The 19,773-nt window shown below is 30.7% G+C and overlaps 3 protein-coding genes across 3 annotated transcripts; all 3 read left to right on the forward strand.

The window, feature by feature from the left end:
• Nucleotides 1-4,894: 4,894 nt before the first annotated feature.
• LOC100784966 (transcription factor bHLH30) lies at nt 4,895-7,134 on the forward strand. Its single transcript, XM_003527341.5, has 2 exons — nt 4,895-5,557; nt 6,330-7,134. Exons 1-2 carry the CDS (start codon nt 5,252-5,254, stop codon nt 6,801-6,803), a joined length of 780 nt encoding a protein of 259 aa, XP_003527389.1. The 5' UTR covers nt 4,895-5,251; the 3' UTR covers nt 6,804-7,134.
• Nucleotides 7,135-8,907: 1,773 nt separating this feature from the next.
• On the forward strand, nt 8,908-13,351 carry LOC100785497 (uncharacterized). The gene is made up of 8 exons (XM_003527342.5): nt 8,908-9,322; nt 9,827-9,939; nt 10,054-10,103; nt 10,833-11,066; nt 11,246-11,398; nt 12,138-12,233; nt 12,355-12,375; nt 12,993-13,351. Exons 1-8 carry the CDS (start codon nt 9,033-9,035, stop codon nt 13,155-13,157), a joined length of 1,122 nt encoding a protein of 373 aa, XP_003527390.1. The 5' UTR covers nt 8,908-9,032; the 3' UTR covers nt 13,158-13,351.
• A 3,032-nt stretch (nt 13,352-16,383) lies between these two features.
• LOC100786541 (uncharacterized) lies at nt 16,384-18,901 on the forward strand (the record flags this gene model as incomplete). The annotated part of the gene is made up of 7 exons (XM_014777092.2): nt 16,384-16,424; nt 16,516-16,628; nt 16,742-16,795; nt 17,432-17,661; nt 17,842-17,994; nt 18,170-18,283; nt 18,669-18,901. Coding segments are annotated over 7 exons (873 nt in total), but the record flags the coding sequence as incomplete, so codon positions are not given.
• Nucleotides 18,902-19,773: the final 872 nt, after the last annotated feature.

Consider the following 19,773-nt stretch of genomic DNA (forward strand, 5'->3'; position numbering starts at 1 on the left):
ATTACTTTCTACTTTTCCCTTTGATGCTAGGTGACATCTATCTCAATAAAATATCAAAATTTGTGACCCTTGTCTTGTTGCATCCTGAGTCACTTTTTTTCTTTTTTAATGAAAAAGTGATCTTGAGTCATGTTTAGTTAGTAACATCAAATACATAGTTTTATCTACAAACTTTTTCAGATTAAGTGTGATATTTACGTATCGGAAAATTTTATCCATTTAAAATTATCTTGATTGAAATAACAAAAAATTAGCCGTTTGTAAATTCAAGCCTCGTAGAAATGGAGCCAAAAAAGAAAAAAAAGGTTAATGACCATGCCTTCAGAAAAGTAAATAAAATATTTGAGAAAAATGAAACTTTCATGGCCATTTAGAGAAAAGTGTGAAAATCTAATTGAATATGTCCACTTAAAGAGTTGTTTTGTGTCAACCAATTATGTGGACTACAGATTATATCATACGAAAAATTTTATTAGCACACTCTTTCTTACATTTACTTTTTAACATTCTTTTCTCATTTAATAATTTTCTATCCAGATTTAATAATAATAATACTTTCTAAAATTAATGATTTCTAATAAATTTTAATTAATCATATAAAAAATATTTAAAATAAAGTGTAAAAGAGTGTTTCTAGTATTTCTCATATTATAATTTTAATTTCAAAGCTAGTGACTAAAAAGGCTTAATTAAATTTAAAAGGGGATTGCATGGATCTTTAGCCTACATGGTATCATCCAAAATTGACTTTTCCCTACAAAAAGTTGTCAAAAATTGCATCACCCCAAAAGAAAATTCAAGCACAGTGTGATCAATTCCACTTCGCAGATGTGGAAGAGACATGAAAGCAAATTGTAGCAATAAGAAAACCAATTGAGAGATCACATAAGATCCTTGCCAGTGCTAATTCGATATCGTTATTATTAGTACTATTGATTTAATGTCAAATAACGGATAATATACATACTCAAAGACTTGGCTCTCATGACTCAACAAGATTCCCTTCAAAATTTGCTAAAATCAGCATTTGTCATTATCCAAACTCTTTTTGTAGTGAGAGTTTACTTTGCCGTCTCACTGTGCGTGTGGACAAATTAATTGTTTAGTTCCAAAAATGCTAATTTGGGTTATATCAATTCCAACAAACTAATCCAGCAGTGAATCTTCTGCACTAGAACTAGGTCTAGCAACTAGGATGTCTTTATGGGGATTGAATTTGAAGACTTTTGGCACACTATTTCTGGATTTGCTGGATATATGCATTAGATTTGAGCATGATTTGGACACATTCAGCATGATTTTGATTTACTAAATGGAGGGTAGTGTTTTGAACACCTCACTTTTTACTTCCCAACCGAACACTACCTAAAAGATGGAGGGTCAAGTTTTGAAACGTAAATTAAATCTCTACATAGATAGAGTACTCACACTACCCAAAGTGTGTTGAACAAAATTTAAGTGTAACATGTATTTGTTTTACAGTTGTCTCAATATAGAGGGAGGATCCGAGGATAGAAAATTAAAGAGTAATGGTGTGTTTGTCTCATTGAGTATTTGTACATTTTCAAGACAAAAACTTTCGTTTTAAATTAAGTTATTTCTTCTCATTATATCTTATGTTATTTTACACACAATAAAAATCAATAAATAAATGAAAGAAAATAATATTTTTATAAAATTAATCTTATTATTATTTTTGTTTTGTTTTTATAATACATATCACTAATATTATAAAAGATATAAGTGAAAAAAATAATTAATTTTACATTAAAAAGATAAAATGACAATTATTTTGAAATTTTTTTTCCTTAAAGGATGATTATTTTACGTCAAAATTTTATATGATAAGTTTATTAACTTTTATCATTAATAACAACTTTATTATATGATAAGTTTATTAATTTTCATAATAATAACTTAAAAATTCATATAAATGTTTATTTGTATTATATTGTCAGTACATAGTCATTAAGATTTCTAACATGGTGTGGGTGGAAGAGTGGGATGGGCTTTCTGTCGAACACATGGAGGGTATGAGTGTTGGCAGCAGGTAATGGTGTTTGCAGAATAGTTGACCTCACCAATAAAAAAATATAACATTCTTTGCAATGTAGATTCAGGCTCTGTTCATACGTAGTAATTTTTATTGTTGAGTTATTTTGCCTGGAAAGAGTAGGTTCAGTTATGCAGGTTTGCTTATTAGTATTGTTTATTATTCATTACATGTATAGGCTAGCTTGAGTTGTTTTTTGTAAGCCATTGCTGTTGTTTTTTCTCTTGTATTTTGCATATCCTTGTTTGTTTGCAGCTTTGGTGTTATATTGTAACTTTTTATCTATGGAATTCGTGTAGTTAACCGCTGGAAATTCAAGTGTTATTTTTCATTGTTGTTGAGCATTTTGTGTATAACAATTCTTTGATCCTTATAAAATTGTTTGATGTTTATAATATTGTTAACAACTTTTGGGATGAGGGTGTTTTCGGGATAAAGAAATTCTTAAAAAGCATGTGTCTATCATGTGACCACAGATACAAACGAAGTTAACGCCGGTAAAAAATTAGGAGATTTTGTGTAGGGTAAAAAATAGAAGAAAGAGAATCATTTGTAATTAATGAAAATGTTAAGGAAAGTTTTTTTAGTTTGCTCAATTATTTATTAGTTTCAATATATCATATAGTTAGTATAAATTCAAAAAATTTATATATATATATATATATATATTAATAAGTTTAATATTTATGTATTAATAATATAAAATAGGTTTATATTATCGTCTAGTTATAATTATATTTGAATTATTTTAAAATAATTATTTTTAAAGTTAATAAATTTATTATATATAATGAGACGTGATTACATAATGATGTAAAAAAATTTAGCAATAAGTAAATCCTTTTTCTTAATAGTACCGATGATTGTATGAGAATACGGATTTTATTTTTTTGGCTGAGTTAGAATACGAGTAGTCATAGATATTACCTATTATCGAAAATAAAAATTTAAATTTATAATATAAAGATAACTGTGTAATGTTGACCTGTATAAGTATGAAGTTACTTCATCGATTTTGAAGTTGATAATTTGTTTTATAAATTCATGGATATGTTATCTTAAAAATCTAGATCAATCGAAATCTTAGATATCTTGTAAAATTGCTGAGCTAATAATATTTAATAATTGGATTCGTATATACCACATTATCTTTATTCATAATGGAATTTACAGTTTTGACCTAGGAACTAATCGAGTTGTATATAACTCAATAATTAAAGAAGAAAATATTATATATATATATATATATATATATATATATAATCATAAAGTGAATAAAAAATAAGTGAATTCATAATAAGGAAAATTATCTATATATATGTTATCATTTATAAAGACAACTTAAATTTATTACATAAGAATTATAAAGAATTTAAGTAATATTACATGTCTAATATCTTTAACTTATCATATGGAGGATAAAAGGGTCATTTCCCCTTTTAATTGCCATGGCTAATTAAATAGCAATATTACCCAAACTATAGCGATTAGCGAAGCAGGTAGAATGTAATTTTAGGGCCGGCTACGGTCCCACTTTTGTGGGAGTGAAAGGATAAAAGAACTAAGCTATAGAAAAAACAAAATTTAACAGTTAAAAGTTTAATTTCAAAATTTACTTTAAGATTTATTCATTTTTTAAACAGTATAAATTTAAAGGTAAAAACAACTAAAATATTGAATTTTATATAGAAATAAAATATTTTTAAATTTATCAATAATATATATAATATTATTAACCTTTTAATATAGCAACTCAGAACTCATAAGTTTCTTTTTTAGAAAATAGAACTAATAAAATCCTTTTTACATTTAAAAAATTTCAAGAGAGATTACTTAATTTTACTATTTTATCAATTGAAATACATATAATTTTAAATTCAATTATACAAATTTAATATTTGTTTTTACATTTAAAAAAGTTAACCAAAAACATTTCTTAAAAAAATAATGTACATATTTTTATATTATTAAAATATCCTAACATAACATACTTTTAATTTAGGGCCTCAAATACTCTGGAGTTGATGTTGAATTTTAATTAAGTTATCTCATTAAAAATAATTAATTTAAATTGTTTAAGAACTTAATATATTATTAATATTATCTTTTCTGTTTACGATTTTAGAAATTATGATTTTGAGAGTGGCTGTATTTTTTTTCTTTTTTAAAAGTAAGATATCTTCTTAATCAAAAGTCATGTCAAACATAAAAATTATGGAATTGAGTTTTATTTTTTTTAATAATTATTTTTTGGTTAGAAATTAAATTCCTATATACTTGCTTAAGAAATCAATCATTTATTGTGTTTAATTTTTTTAACTTTGTTCATGAATGCGCATTAAATTTTTTAAAATATTTATTAACTTTACCAATAATTAATCTTTATAAAAAAATTTAACTTATCCGTTTCAATAGAATTATTCTCTCTTAATCTCCTTTTTTTCATAAAAAACGAAAATCTAGTATCACTCTATCAACGAGTTATTGATTGTTTTTGAGGAGTTGGGTGAGTCTTGACAACTTTTATTGCATAAAATGCTCTCACGATAAATGTTATGGAAACAAGAAGCGTTGAGTGTTGACAAAAGTATTTATCAATTAAAAAATACCGTAAATGTGGACTGCTGCAAAAACCAATTTTTGATATATTCTAATTTTAAAATCACCCAATTGGAGGCTTTGATTGGACAAGTACAGATTTCGCACAAAAAAATTTCTTAAAAAAAGAACAAACTAATTGATTCTACACGATTCTGGTACGGGTAAGATATTGAAAATCTATCAAAATATAGTTTCTGAATATAAAATAGTGCAAAATCTAACAAAATATAGTTTCTGAATATAAAATAGTGCAGGAGCCACACCCCCAACATCTTGTTGGGGACAAAGAACTACTCCAATATTAAAAGGTGTTGTGTTCTTGTTCTTCCTTCCTTAACAACACAGGTCAAGTGTTCTGCAATTCTTACTTAGTACCCTTCAGATCTTTTCTCATTATTACTTCTTTTGCCATCTTCATATGCTGTCACTGACACTGTTACACTGTTTCAGACACTCACCATTCTTACTTAGTTCCAAACACACACACACTCCAAACCCACTATAAGAAAGAACAAAACAACCCCATTTCCCATTTCACGTGCTATTTGTGAAATCACCTACCCTTTTGAACATTAACTTTATTATTGTTATTGAGGCATGGAAATGGAAGATTTTTTATGGGGTGGTGGCATTGATGAAGATGTCACCAAGAGGAAAAGTGATGGTTTTGAAGGAAGCAATGGTGTGATTGGAAGTGGGTGGTGTGGTTCATCTTTCTCTCTGGTATTGGATAGGGAGAGAGGGGAGCTTGTGGAGGAACCTGTGAGATTGGAAAAGAAAGGGGTGTCCACTGAGAGAAGCATTGAAGCTTTGAAGAGCCATAGTGAGGCAGAGAGGAAAAGGAGGGCAAGGATTAATGCACATCTTGATACACTTCGCAGTGTGATTCCGGGTGCTATGAAGGTTTGTTCAACATAATGCTTTTTTCAGGCTCCATTTTTGGGTTTTTGGCCTTTTTCAAATGATCGAGAAAGTGTTTATGTATTATTTTTTTTATCTACAAATGTTAGTTTGTTAGTTATGTTAAGTGGGATTCGAACCTGCAACCTCTCGTCCCTCCCTTCTCCCTCTATTCTTTTCCCAACCATTGGGTCAACCTTATATCTCCTAAGTGATTAAGTGATTTGAGTAAATTGTGAATAGTGTTAAACTGAGTTAGTCATTTAATTGAATTGGGTCATGCATGAATGGTAGGTCAAACTTCAAAGGGTGTATAGTAATGATTTCTATTTTACTTTTTTCGCTTTTACTGGCAATTGCATTGTGAGCATAGCGTGACAATTCACAGTTTGATGGATTTGGTACATATCATGTTTGCATTCATCTTCATTACAGCTTTTGACTTTTTGGAGTATTTTTTGAGCAAATAAACTCATTAGCACTCTCTTCTGCTTCCATGACCATCTCAACATGTATTAATGAAGTGTTGGGTACTTGAAATTTTTGAATGTAACTATGCTAGTTGGTAGTAGTTGATTTGTTGCTTTGATTGCCAAGGATTCAATTTGAGTTTTCTTTCCTAAAAAGGGGGCGAGAGGAACTTGATATTATCAATCCAACTTAGTTGTGCTTATAGTTTGATTTATGAATTCTGATGTCAGTAGAAGTAAACAATGTTAGATTTCATTCATTGTTTAAAATTTTGAGTTTCTCATTTTCACTTTTGAACATATAGATGGACAAAGCATCATTACTTGGTGAGGTTATTAGACATTTGAAAGAGCTGAAGAAGAATGCAGCACAAGCTTGTGAGGGTTTGATGATACCAAAGGACAATGATGAAATAAGTGTTGAAGAACAGGAGGGTGGGTTGAATGGTTTTCCTTATTCAATTAGAGCATCACTATGTTGTGAATATAAACCCGGATTGTTGTCTGATATAAAACAAGCACTAGATGCTCTCCATCTTATGATAACAAGGGCAGATATTGCAACCTTGGAAGGCAGGATGAAGAATGTCTTTGTGATAATTAGTTGCAAAGAACAGAACTTTGAAGATGCCGCATACCGTCAGTTTCTTGCCGTTTCTGTTCACCAAGCTCTCAAGTCTGTGCTCAACAGATTTTCTGTTTCAGAGGACATTTTAGGAACCAGGAAAAGAAGAAGGATTTCTATATTCAGTTCTTCATCTTTAGAAGATTTTTTGTAAGATACCTTGTTAAGTAATTTAAATCTGCATATCCATAGTTCCATACCAAGTTTGAATGTGATGAGGAGGTGAGTCATAGTAGTGATTTCATGTACCATGTAAACTCATGTATACATACTGAAATGTTGTTCCATGATTTGTAACTTGGATATGTACTTCTTAGAAGACAAATCATGTGAACAATTCTGGGGTGTACAAATATTTAGGTGCTTTGACAGATTGGTTGATGGATAACTGATCATAGCACTTTTAATCCTTTGATTTAAATAGAGTCTTCTGTGATATTGTACCCTGTTTACTGAAGGATATCGATATCTATTGTTAAAGCAAATTACAACACCATTCCCGGAACTTTTATCATATTACACATAATTCCCCCCTTTTTTATTTTCCTACACTAACTCCAATTTAATTGAAAACGTTACCCTAACATTCTCTTATATGTTTGAAAACATTACACTAACACCCCCAACAATTCTCTGTCAAATCTTATACTAACACCTCTTACAAGGGAGATGAATGTGATGGTTAAAAAACTGCTTGTGTAATTACACTAAACTTTGTGGTTATTGTAATTTGCTCCTATTGTTATGAATTATCTTAAGCATAGAAAGCAAACAATAGTAATCTGTCATTTTGAAAAAAGTTGGTAATTTGAAGTTTAACGATGCTTTCTACTAGATCTTATACTATTTCTTACTCCAAAACTCCAAAAAATACTGGGAAGCCTAAATTTTGAATTCAGGAAAAGAATGAGATGATGGATTGGAGACATGGAAGGGTGTCAATTACGCAATGTCAAGAGGACAAGTGTGCATAAAGTTTTGAGTTCCCTCCCTTTTGTTAAGTGTATGTCTTGCTACTATTGTACAATGAGGCAATGGAAATCTAACTCAGATTGCTGTTTGCTTAAAGAAGAGCCATAAAACAGACTTTTTTTTAAGAATTGGTTGATCAAAGCTAAATCCATGTATTAAGATGCTTAAAATTATTTTACAATTGATTCATCATGAATGGTTGTTCCTTTTATCTCCTTATCAGTGTTCTGGTTTAATGTAAAATCTCTTCTGTCCGTTTCCCTTAACAGTAGAAAGAGCAGCTCACAAGCTCTGCCCTCAATTTGATCTTAGGGTGTATCTTTCATAATGACTTCATACATTTTAAGCAAATTTATTTCTCATGAAGCAATGCTACCTAAAATTTAAATACTTAAAATAAAGAACATATCACACCTTTTCGGGGCCAATATTATTAGCATTATCAGATGTGTGTTGAATTGATTGTCATTGGGCATAAAGTCCAAATACCATTTCTCAATTAAAGTGAACAAAAGATGTTTCCCCAATTAAAGGATTTGCTAGTGAATATTTCAAAAAAAATAAAATCAGTGATTAACAATATAAATTTAATGTCAGACCCAGAAAACGATTATACATTACTAAAACAAAACAAGTTTACAATTTATTCTTTTAATAATGGCTTTTTTTAATCAAAATTTGAAGTTATCATTTTGGAGACTAAATTGTATACATATACAAATATTTAGAAACTAAATCAACACAGTTATCATTTTCAGAGACAAAATTATATGTTAACTAAAATATTATGAGAAGAGAAGATACCCAAGACATGAAGGAAAAGATTTTTAATTCCATGTGGTGTTCAGAGTCAGAGACCATTGTTTTGCTGGCATCCTCAGTTTTAATTCACTTGATAAATGATAAGTCTCTTATTATTTTATAAAAAGATAATAAAAAATATATAGTTCATATTTTAAAAACATAAGAAATTAACTATATTTTCATTTAATAAATAATATATTTTTGGATAAAAAAGAAAATTTAGAAAATTTCAATGGATGTAAGTTAAATTAATCATGTATTGGAACAATAATTTTAATTAACTTTTTTTTAGCAATTCTAATTTTAATTAACTAAGTATGTTACTCAATCTCTTTAAATTAGGTCTCAGAATGAAAAAAAAATCATAATTAAAAGAAGGATCTCACTAAAAATAATTATTTACCAACAAAAATTAATCATTAAATATAAAGAATATTTTGCACGAATGTGCTGGTGATGGATTTACATTCTGTCTTTTTGTTAAACAAAAAATAAGAGTAGTTTTCAAATCCACGTGGCGAAATTCTATAGATGAAGGAGATTTTGCGGTGAAGCATAGCCATGTCTTTCTGGTTGTCACTTGCACACACAGTAACGGAACACAACAATGGCTCTGTCTTCGCCACTTCAGAACCTCTCTGCACTCATCTCCGCCAAAGGCAATGCCACCGCCGTCGCCACACCCCGGCCGCCGAGAGGGCGGCCCTGGGCGGTTCACGCGGCGGCGTCCGACACCACCGCCTCTGCGTCGGTGCAAATGGGTGAGTACGAAGAAGGGAAGCTGGAGCGACCAAAGTGGGTTGGGGAGACCCCTCTTTCACGTCTCGTTCAAGCTCTCATCTCCTTCAAGCCTTTCTACTCTGTTCTCAAGCTTGGTGCTAGAAGGGCTTTGATAAGGTTCATCATCATTCATTCCTCACTATCCTAATTCAACTTCTAATTTTCTATAACTGCTTAATGGTAACTTTTGCTTGTAATGTAATCCCTCCGCTCTTAAGAGAAAAAAAAAAACACACTCTTTTCTTGGTCTCAAATGTAAATATTTTTTAACTGGTTTTACTTTATTTAATATTGGTATCTCTAAATATCCTTCGCTTAGTTGAGGTGTTAGTTTCAATAACTCTTCTTTATTCCTAATACCAACTTGGATAAGTTGAGAAAAAATTTACTTTTTAATTAAAACTAGTGCAATTAAACGTGGTTATGTAACTTTTTTAATCGGTGTGAATTAGTATTTACGATCATGAGAAATTTTATATTCATTTGTACGCATTTAATAACTTTTTACGACAAAGTAAACTTCATTAATCAAACTATTAGATCAGTGTGTTGATGAAATGAAATTGTGCCAAGCATGTCTTTATTGGAAAGTGAATGTGGTTTTTCGATGTGAATGCACAGTACAGCTGAGAAGAACAACATACCTTGGAGGCAAATGGCGAAAGAGATTTTAGAGTCAGAAGTTTATAGGGAGCTGGACAACATTCAAAACCAGTCTTTAGTGTACCCTGATTGTAATTTTCTGACTTTTTTTGTTATTACTTTTTGTGTTACCCTTCTACTCATTGTTGTCTTTACACGTGCATGTTATTATAAATAATGGGGTGACTGTTTAATTCACTTTGCAGATTATTTGAATCCATTCCATGCATATGATGAGGGCAATCTTACATGGCTGGTATGTGATAATAAGACAATGGATGGTTTAATTTGGTCACTCCTTTCTTTGACAATAAGACAACTTATAACATGTTCCTGTTAGGTTGGTGAATTGGTTATGGTTGTTTCTCCCAGCACTTCCTTTATGTTACAATATACATACCTTATGTGCAGTTTCCATAAGTTCAAATTTATTACTATTGAGCCATGTTGCTATTTTTCACCCACTGAAATGTAGACGCAGCAGAAACACCACGAAAGTTTTTATTCTATTTTGAACGAGTTGTGCTAAAAGTTCCATCTTCTTGTTGTAAATATACGATTGTGCCTTCTGACATGATATCCATCCACGATATTCATGGTAACAGACATAGCTGACAAATGTTTGTTGAAGCATTTTCTTTTGGCTGGACCTATTGCAGCTTAATAGCATGCTTTGGTTAAAGAATGTGTCTGTTCTGTATGTTATCATATTTGTAGATGATCAACTTTAGTGGCTTGTTTGTGAACACAAGTATTTGTTTCTTTCACTCTATTGATAAATTATGAGATTTTCCAAAGTATGATGTGTTTTTTTGTTATTTAGCTATTGTTTATGTCCTAGGTGTCTCCTGGGCTTGCGCTTTTGTTAAGCAGACTATCAAGTGCTACATCATGTGGATCGAATTCTATTAGTAATTATTTTTTATTGTTAAACTAAAAATAAAAAAACAACTATTATTTTAAAATCTGGATCCAATTATTATAGGCGGCAGCAGAAGCAGAGGCTGCTACATTGTCAATAGCTAAACGAGCAATTCCAGATGCTTCTTCAACGCAGGAAGCAAATCAGATACTGCGTGGCAATTGGCTTCGTGCAATTGAACAACACCATATGCAGTATTCAGAATCATCTGTGATCAATGACATTCTAGATATTGGATGCTCTGTAGGTATAAGCACAAGATATCTTGCAGACAAGTTCCCCACAGCCAAAGTCACCGTGAGTGAGTCTTTAATGGATGAATGAATTTGCTTTCTGAATACTATATAATGATGGAGATTGGAGAGTCAACATAACATAAAAATCATTCTTGGCCAACTTGAATTTACCAAGAATAAAGAAACCTTATACTTGGTATGATTATGCTTTGCGAATTGTGATTGATATGTTTGTTCCAGGGGCTAGATCTGTCACCCTATTTTCTTGCTGTGGCTCAGCATAAGGAAAAGAATGCACCGCCTAGAAAATTTCCTATAAGATGGATACATGCAAATGGAGAAGACACGGGCCTGCCTTCTAAATCATTCAACCTTGTTTCTATTGCTTTTGTGGTATGCTTTTTATTTTCCTATTTGATCCTCCTTTAAAGTTCACCAACAAGGGTTGAGTCTAGACTAGAGGAATGGGCTGGTTTCTTCTCTTAAAGTAGCCATCAGTTCAAAATTCAAATCCTCACTGGGAGTACTACCATTTAGTGTCTGACCATACTTCATGTAGGATTTATACCTGTCAGAAACCTTCCAAAAAATGTTTTAAAAAATATTCTACTTTTTCTATATATATTTTGTCAATCTAGTCAACAGAAACTGAGAATACAGAGGTGCCTCTGTGCTGTTGAGAACAAAATATTCTTGATGATTACTGGAGTCAAAAGCCTAGAAAGCATATGGATTTTTTTGAAGATTCATATAATTGAAACACAGAATTCTATCTAGAAACTAATATTTTTCTGTGTTCTTGCATTAAATCAATTGTGGATTTCCAATTTCATATCACCACATAGTTGAGTAATCTTTTCATGATGAGCATAGTTTTATGCAAATATGTATTTTTTTTTTCTCTAACGGGAGTCTTTGGATTTAGATCTACATTCCAGGAAAGGAGTCATACAATTGAAATAGCAAACTATGGTTTGTAGGTGCTACTTGCAATTCACAAGTCATAACTAACATCTTTTGAATGTTGTTCCCCATGACAATTAATAGAAGCACAGATAGATTGCTCTAACAATATTTTTTTGTAGTAAGATATTAGTGGATTTTGATGTCTGGACTCCGTGACTATAAGTAGGTTCATGAATGTCCTGCAAGAGCTATAGTGAATTTAGTGAGGGAAGCATTCCGTCTCCTTCGGCCTGGAGGCACACTAGCTTTGGTAGATTCTACGGTATATGACATCACCATTACAGTTTTTGCTTTTTTTCTTTTCTGGTTTCATGCTCCTATAACAAATGCTCACATTATTATTGATAAAAAAATGCTCATATTATTATTGCTGCCTCTTGCAGACAAAGTCAAAGGTCCTTCAGGTATTGCATTTTCCTGCTTTCGTGCTTTATTTCTTTTCTAATCAATACATAAATATTTTGTAGGCTAAAGTACAATTTTGATACCTCATCTTAATTTTTTTATCTCAATTTGGTTTCCTAAATTTAAAAAGTTTTACTGTATTCCCTTGTAAAGTATTTATATGTTATACTAAATTGGTTCTTTTATCAGTTTTTGTTCACTGATGGTATTAATTTTGGCTGACATGACATCTCTTACAGTTTGTTTGCCATGTGTCTAATAGAATGACTAAACTAACTTGGTCTAATAGAGACGTTTTAAGGGACCAAAGTTTAGGAGATCAAACTGAAACCAACAAAATAATATGAGGCACAAAAAGTTTATTTTGGTCTATGTTCTATGGCCTTTTCTTTAATTGTGCTAAACCTGTGATTATTAACAAGTAAATAATTTGTAAATGAGATTAAAAAAAACAGCACAAAGTCCCTTTGGGGGCTGCTTGATCTTGGGATTTAATGCTGGGTTACTTTTTCTTGGAAAATTTGATCATCCATCATACATCATTAATAGTACATGTACGTACATTGTTGTCCAAATATGAACATTATCAAACTTCTTTTCTTTTGTTGTCTGTTAGGAATTGTCTCCTGTCCTGTTTACATTGCTTAAGAGCACAGAACCCTTTCTGGATGAGTATTACTTGACTGATATGGATGAAACACTGAGGGAAGCTGGTTTTGGGAACATAACATCAATCCTTACGGACCCCAGACACGTGACAATTACTGCAACAGTGCCTTAATGAAACATCACATCTTGAGATTATTTTATTTTTATTTTACTTGGTACATGAACATCTTCTTGGGTTTGGCTTCAAGCTAGTCAGTCCGTGGTTGATGTATGTCCAATAGAATAGCGTGTCAAAAATTGATTAAATTATGTATCCACGTGCCACGATCTTTTATTATTAGTTATTGGTTTTGTAGATTATCCCAAGATCTGGTGCAACAATAATTAGACATGGCAATGGGGTGGGATAGAGATGAATATTATTTTTCTAATCTTCGATCATTTTCACTCTTCAACATGTCTCCATATTCATTTTCGATACCCGACGGGTTAAAATTTATTATCTCATCCCCGTATCCGTTGAGTATCGGGTATCTCGATCCCGTATCAGACTTGATTCAAGTTAGAATAATAATTTTTTTTGTAAAGAAAATATTAAAAATTTGATTTTAGAAAAAATAAATTGATTGTTAAATTTTTATTTTTAACTACTTATATCATTAAATTTATTACAGCGTATGTGTCCACAAAAATCGTTAAGAAAAAAATATTAAATTATGTAAAAAATTTAAAATACAATTAATTACTAATAAAAATTCTAGGCCTTTTGATTAAATTATGCAAATATTCTAAAAATTTTAAGTGAGGAGATGAGTCCGGGTTCAGGATCGGAACGGATGTAATAATCTTATACTCATACCCGTATCCGCCTTTTGTCCGAATTCATATCCGATCAATTTAAATATTATTCATCAAAATCAGAAGATTCAGATGGGTGTATACGGGTACTGATTTTTTTTTTCCATGTCTATCAGTAGTTCCTTTGAATGTGAGCATGATTATCCATTCCCAAAAATGTACTTTTGTCCTTTTCTTGAAGCACCGATCAATTACTATAGTATCTTACTTATTTGGGTTTTGCCAACCTATTGTGCCTTGTTTGCTTGTGCCCTTTTAATAGTAAACGTTGAAGAAAAAGGTAGCATAGACAACAAGACAATAGTTGTCTCAAAAATGAAACTATCATACAGAATTGAGATTTTCTTTTTTTACAGGATCAGAGAATTGAGATTAGATGGAAGTAATCCTTAATTGATGTGGCAACACATCGTAAAGCTTAAAGAAGAGTGGAGTAACAACAAAGTAACTCATTGTATTTGATTAAAATGATAGAAAATGATTTACAGTAGGTAAGTGCTCTCCAACAAGGGAATATTACTCTTAATAGAAAAACTGATGATAAAGGCATTATTCCCAGCTTGAAAGATCTTTTACACAGACAACCAAAAAGTGATTTAGACCGGAGATCATACATTTTAAAATAAGAGAGTAGAAATAGACAAAAAAAATTAGAACGAGTAAAACCTTTTTAAATTTTAAAAGGTTCAAAAACACATTTCATAAATAATAAAACATTGTTTATTTAGTCACCATGTTTAACGGCTGTAAATGTAATACTATATTTGAGTCTTTAAAAAGGATGGATTGACATTTTCCTTTGGAATAGTTAAGAGTTAAGCCTCTATTGTAAGATTTTTTTTCATTTATTATAATTAGCTTAAAGAACTATGGGTATGGGAAAGTTTTTACATTTGGAAATCATGGTTTCTAAGAATGTGTAAAATATATTTGATTAATCTTAATATATTTTTTAAAAAATAAAGATTCTCATGTTTGATTACATTATAACTTTTGAGTATATAAGATTTTTTTTACAAATATAACGTTAATTAAAAATATATCATAATGATTGAATAATCTTTTCAACAACTTTGAAGTTTTCATTTTTATTTTTTGATTTTGTATTCATTGAATCAAATTATGGAAGTCAATGATTGACTGCTATCAGAAAAATAAACACAAGTGATCATATCAAGTAATGCTTAACAAGAATAATGTCAATTATAAAAACTTTAGACAATAAGAAACACCCAAAAGTAAAGAAATATAAAAAGTAAATATACCATAAACATAGTGCAACAATAGTAGAGATCGAAACTGTTGGATAAATACAGTCAAGTAGATTCTAATTTATAATTGTAAAAAAGATAATATAATCATTTTGTTTTGTGTAATTAAAACTTCTCCTTCACTCAGAAAACTTGGATTCCCAACCCCCTTGGAATGTTTTGTGAAAATTTGAGCTAAAATTGATTACAGAAAAACATAATTTCCTAAGATTTTTTTTTCATTTATTACATATCAAACTGAGAATTATGATTTTTCAAGAATTCTTTAATAAGTAAAAAAAAAATCGACTCCCAAACGTCCCCTATGTTTACTCAAAGAAATATTATGAGAAAAAGAAGAAATCCTAGAAGAAAATAATTTATATCACATGTGATGTTCACCTATGTTGGCACCCTTGATTTTCAATTCACTTGACAATTCTCCTATTTTTTTTATAAAAGAATATTAAAAGAAAACACATCTTTAATATTTTAAAAAACATTTATAAGAAATTCAATATAATTTCTTTTAATAATCAAGAAAAAATTACATACAAAAAGAAAAAAATACATATATTTTTATCAAATTTTCTAATCAAGCAATAGTTTATATATATTAAAAAATTGCAACACACTTAATAATATTTTTTGAAATTAAAAGAACATTCACAAATAATTTTTTGTGTATTAAAAAAAGTTTCATCCGACAATTAAAAATTAATTCTCTTTTGTAGTATAAAATTATCCTTTTTAATAATTTTTCACTACCCACGTGGTGATCCAGAAGATATCTCACAGCAGTATTGAAATTCCACGTGGCTAGAGGTTATAGGTGAGGGAGATTGTGCAACGAAGCATAGACATTGCCTTCCAAGTTTCCGATTTTGACTTTCTAACATGTTTTTGTATCCATTCTTAATATCTCATGGCTTGAAATTTATTATTTCATCCTTATCCTAGTTGAGTATTAGATATTCTCGTTTCCTTTTGGTTCAAATTTCTAAAATAAGTGTTTTTTTTTAAAACTTATATTAAAATCTGGTTTTAAAAAAATAAATTAATTATTACACATTTACTTTTAAGTATGAAAAAAATCTTAAATTATATAAAAAATTTAAAATAAAATTAACAAATAATAAATTAAATTTTAGACGGATATATCACTAGTAGTCACATTTTCATTTCTGATATTAATTTCAATTAAAAAAGTTGAATAATTTCTGAATTCATGTTCGATTAACTCCAATATTTTTCCTTAGAGTCGGGATGGATTCAAACGGATACCCATGATACTCCATGCTCAAGCTTGGTGCTAGACGGGCTTTGATAAGGTTCATACTACATTCCTCACTTTCCTCACTTTCTGCTATGCATGATGCCTTTATTAGAAAGTGAATGTGGTTTTCTGATATGAATGCACAGTACAGCTGAGAAGAACAACATACCTTGGAGGAAAATGGCACAAGAGATTTTAGAGTCAGAAGTCTATAGGGAGCTGAACAGCATTCAAAACCAGTCTTTAGTGTATCCTGATTGTAAGTTTCTGACTTTCTTCTTTTTACCTTTTGTCTTACCCTTCTACTCATTGTTGTCTTTTCTCTTGCGTGTCGTTGTAAATGATGGGGTGACTGCTTAATTAACTTCATAGATTATTTGAATCCATTCCGTGCATATGAAGAGGGCAATCTTACATGGCTGTTATGTGGTAATTCTGAATTTTCTCATTGTCAATGGAAGGTTTAATTTGGTAACTTCTTTCTTTGTTAATCAGACATAACATGTTCCTGTTTTTAGGTGAATTGGTTGTGGTTGCTTCTCCCAGTACTTCTTTTTATATTATTCAAATTTATTAATATAAAAGCTACTATACTATTTTTCACCCACTGAAATGTAGACATGGCAGAAACACCACAACAGTTGAAGTTTTGATTCTATTTATAGACTGAGTTGTGTCAAAAGTTCCACCTTATTGTTGTAAATTGTAATGCAACTGCCTTTTCACCTGGCATCCATCCAATATATGCACCTTAATAATATGCTTTGGTTAAAGCATGTGTCTGTTCTGTAGGTTATAATATTTGCAGATGATCAAATATAGTGGCTTGCTTGTGAACATTAGTATCTATTCTTTCACTCTATTGACAAAATTATGATATTTGCCACATGTTATATATTTTTTGTTATTTAGCAATTGTTTAAATAGGTGTCTCCTGGGCTTGCTCTTTTGTTAAGCAGACTATCATGTCATGTGGATAGAAATCTATTAGTAAATTTTTTTTTTGTTGCCAATCTGAAATAAAACAAAATTGTAAAATCTGGATTCAATGATTATAGGTAGCAGCAGAAGCAGAGGCTGCTACAATGTCAATGGCCAGACGAGCACTTCCAGACGCTTCTTCAATACAGGAAGCAAATCAGATACTGCATGGCAATTGGCTTCGTGCAATTGAACAACACCATATAGAGCATTCAGAATCATCTGTGATTAATGACATTCTAGATATTGGATGCTCTGTAGGTATAAGCACAAGATATCTTGTAGACAAGTTCCACACGGCCAAAGTCACTGTAAGTGAGTTTTTATTGGATGAATGAATTTGCTTTCTGAATACTATATAATGATGGAGATTCGAGATTCAACATAACATAAAATTGTTCTTGGCCAACTTGAATTTACCAAGAATAAAAGAAGCCTTTCAACCTGGTATGGATGTGTTTTACAAATTGTGATTGATATGTTTGTTCCAGGGGCTAGATCTGTCACCCTATTTTCTAGCTGTGGCTCAGCATAAGGAAAAGAGAACATCACCCGGAAAATTTCCTAAAAGATGGATACATGCAAATGGGGAAGACACAGGCTTGCCTTCTAAGTCGTTCGACCTTGTTTCTATTGCTTTTGTGGTATGCCTTTTTTATTTTACCTATTTAATCCTCCTTTAAAGTTTCACCAACAATGGTTTGGTCTAGTGGAATGAACTAGTTACTCATAAAATAGCAAACTACCGTTCAAATCTTCACCGGGAGAAGCAACATCATTTAGTGGATTTTAATGTTTAGATTCCCTGACTATATGCAGCTTCATGAATGTCCAACAAGAGTTATAGTGACTTTGGTAAGAGAGGCATTCCGGCTCCTTTGGCCAGGAGGCACACTAGATTTGACAGATTTTTTGGTATATAAAGTCCTTCAGGTATTGTGTTTATCCTGCTTTGTTGTTTCTTATAATCAATACATAAATATTTGGATAAAATATGTTTTTAGTCCCCCTACTTTTACTTTGGGTAAAAAAAATTGGTATTAGTTCCCATACTTTAACTTTGATCAATTTGGTCCTTGATTGTTAAAAAAAAAATAGTAATTTTTGTCCCTCATTAGAAGGTTTTCACTGTGAGGAGGGATGAAAACCATTGGTTTTTGTAAACTTCAGGGACCAAGTGTATCCAAGTTGAAATTCGAGGATTAAAATCAAGTTCCAGTACATATTTTATCCTAAATATTTCAATGCCTTTTTCTTTTGTTGTGCTAAACCTGTGAGTGTTAACAAGTATTAGTACATGTACATTGTTGTTTTGTAGGAATTGTCTCCAGTTCTCTTTACATTGGTTAAGAGCACAGAAGCCTTTCTAGATGAGTATTACTTGACTGATATGGATGAAACACTGAGGGAAGCAGGTTTTGTGAACATAACATCAATTCTTACAGACCCCAGACATGTGACAATTACTGCAACAGTGCCTCAATGAAACATCACACCTTCTTGAGATATTTTATTTATTAAGATGCTTAAAATGATTTTATTGATTCATAATGCATGGCTGTTCCTTTTATCTTCCTTATCAGTGTACTGGTTTATTATGGAATCTCTTTCTATTTTCCTTAACAATAGCAAGAGCAGCTCACAAACCTTGCCTTCAATTTGAGGCATGCGTATGCTGCGGTATTTGATTAATCAGTGAAACAGGCCCATTTTATTTAGGGTAAAGTTCAACTTTATTAAAAGAATAATTATGGTAATGATTGAGCTCTTAAATGGTAAATACTAACGTGCAGTAAAAAAAAAAACGAAACTACTATCGTGTTTCCTTTCCAACACTTTCAAAACACCCACACTATGAGAACATACCAAAGTTTACAGAATGAAAACATGATGTGAAAAAATAATCGTGAAGATGCTTGCAATAGACTTCTACAATAGCAGCCCTAAAAAAGAAAAACAACGATAGTAGTAGTTGAGGGTTAAAGATGAAGTTTAGAAATTTTTAATCAAGGGAAAGATTTTCGAAAATGCCAATTACAATTTTTTAAAGATGAATCCAAGTGAGTAATTTTGAAATATATGGTCATGTCAAACTAGGTCGAATGTGTAACCGATTTAATAGTCAAATTAGACTTATTAAAACACTAATTTCCTATTAGATTAGATCCATTGATAAATTTAATATGATTTTCACAATTGTGTTAGAAATCATTTACCAATTTTAAAAGTATGTTTAAAATAAACAATTACAAAAAGTTTATGTACATTTTAGATTTTTATTCATTCAAAACTAACATGAGATGAATTAATTTATGTCTACACTTAGTACGGAATTTTGATATGATCAATTTTGTAAATTCAAATTCAACTTCATCAAGACTCGTAATATTTGAAATAAGATGGGATCAACCAAACTTGTTGAC

This window comes from Glycine max, chromosome 6, assembly GCF_000004515.6.
Source record: "Glycine max cultivar Williams 82 chromosome 6, Glycine_max_v4.0, whole genome shotgun sequence".
Taxonomy (NCBI): domain Eukaryota; kingdom Viridiplantae; phylum Streptophyta; class Magnoliopsida; order Fabales; family Fabaceae; genus Glycine; species Glycine max.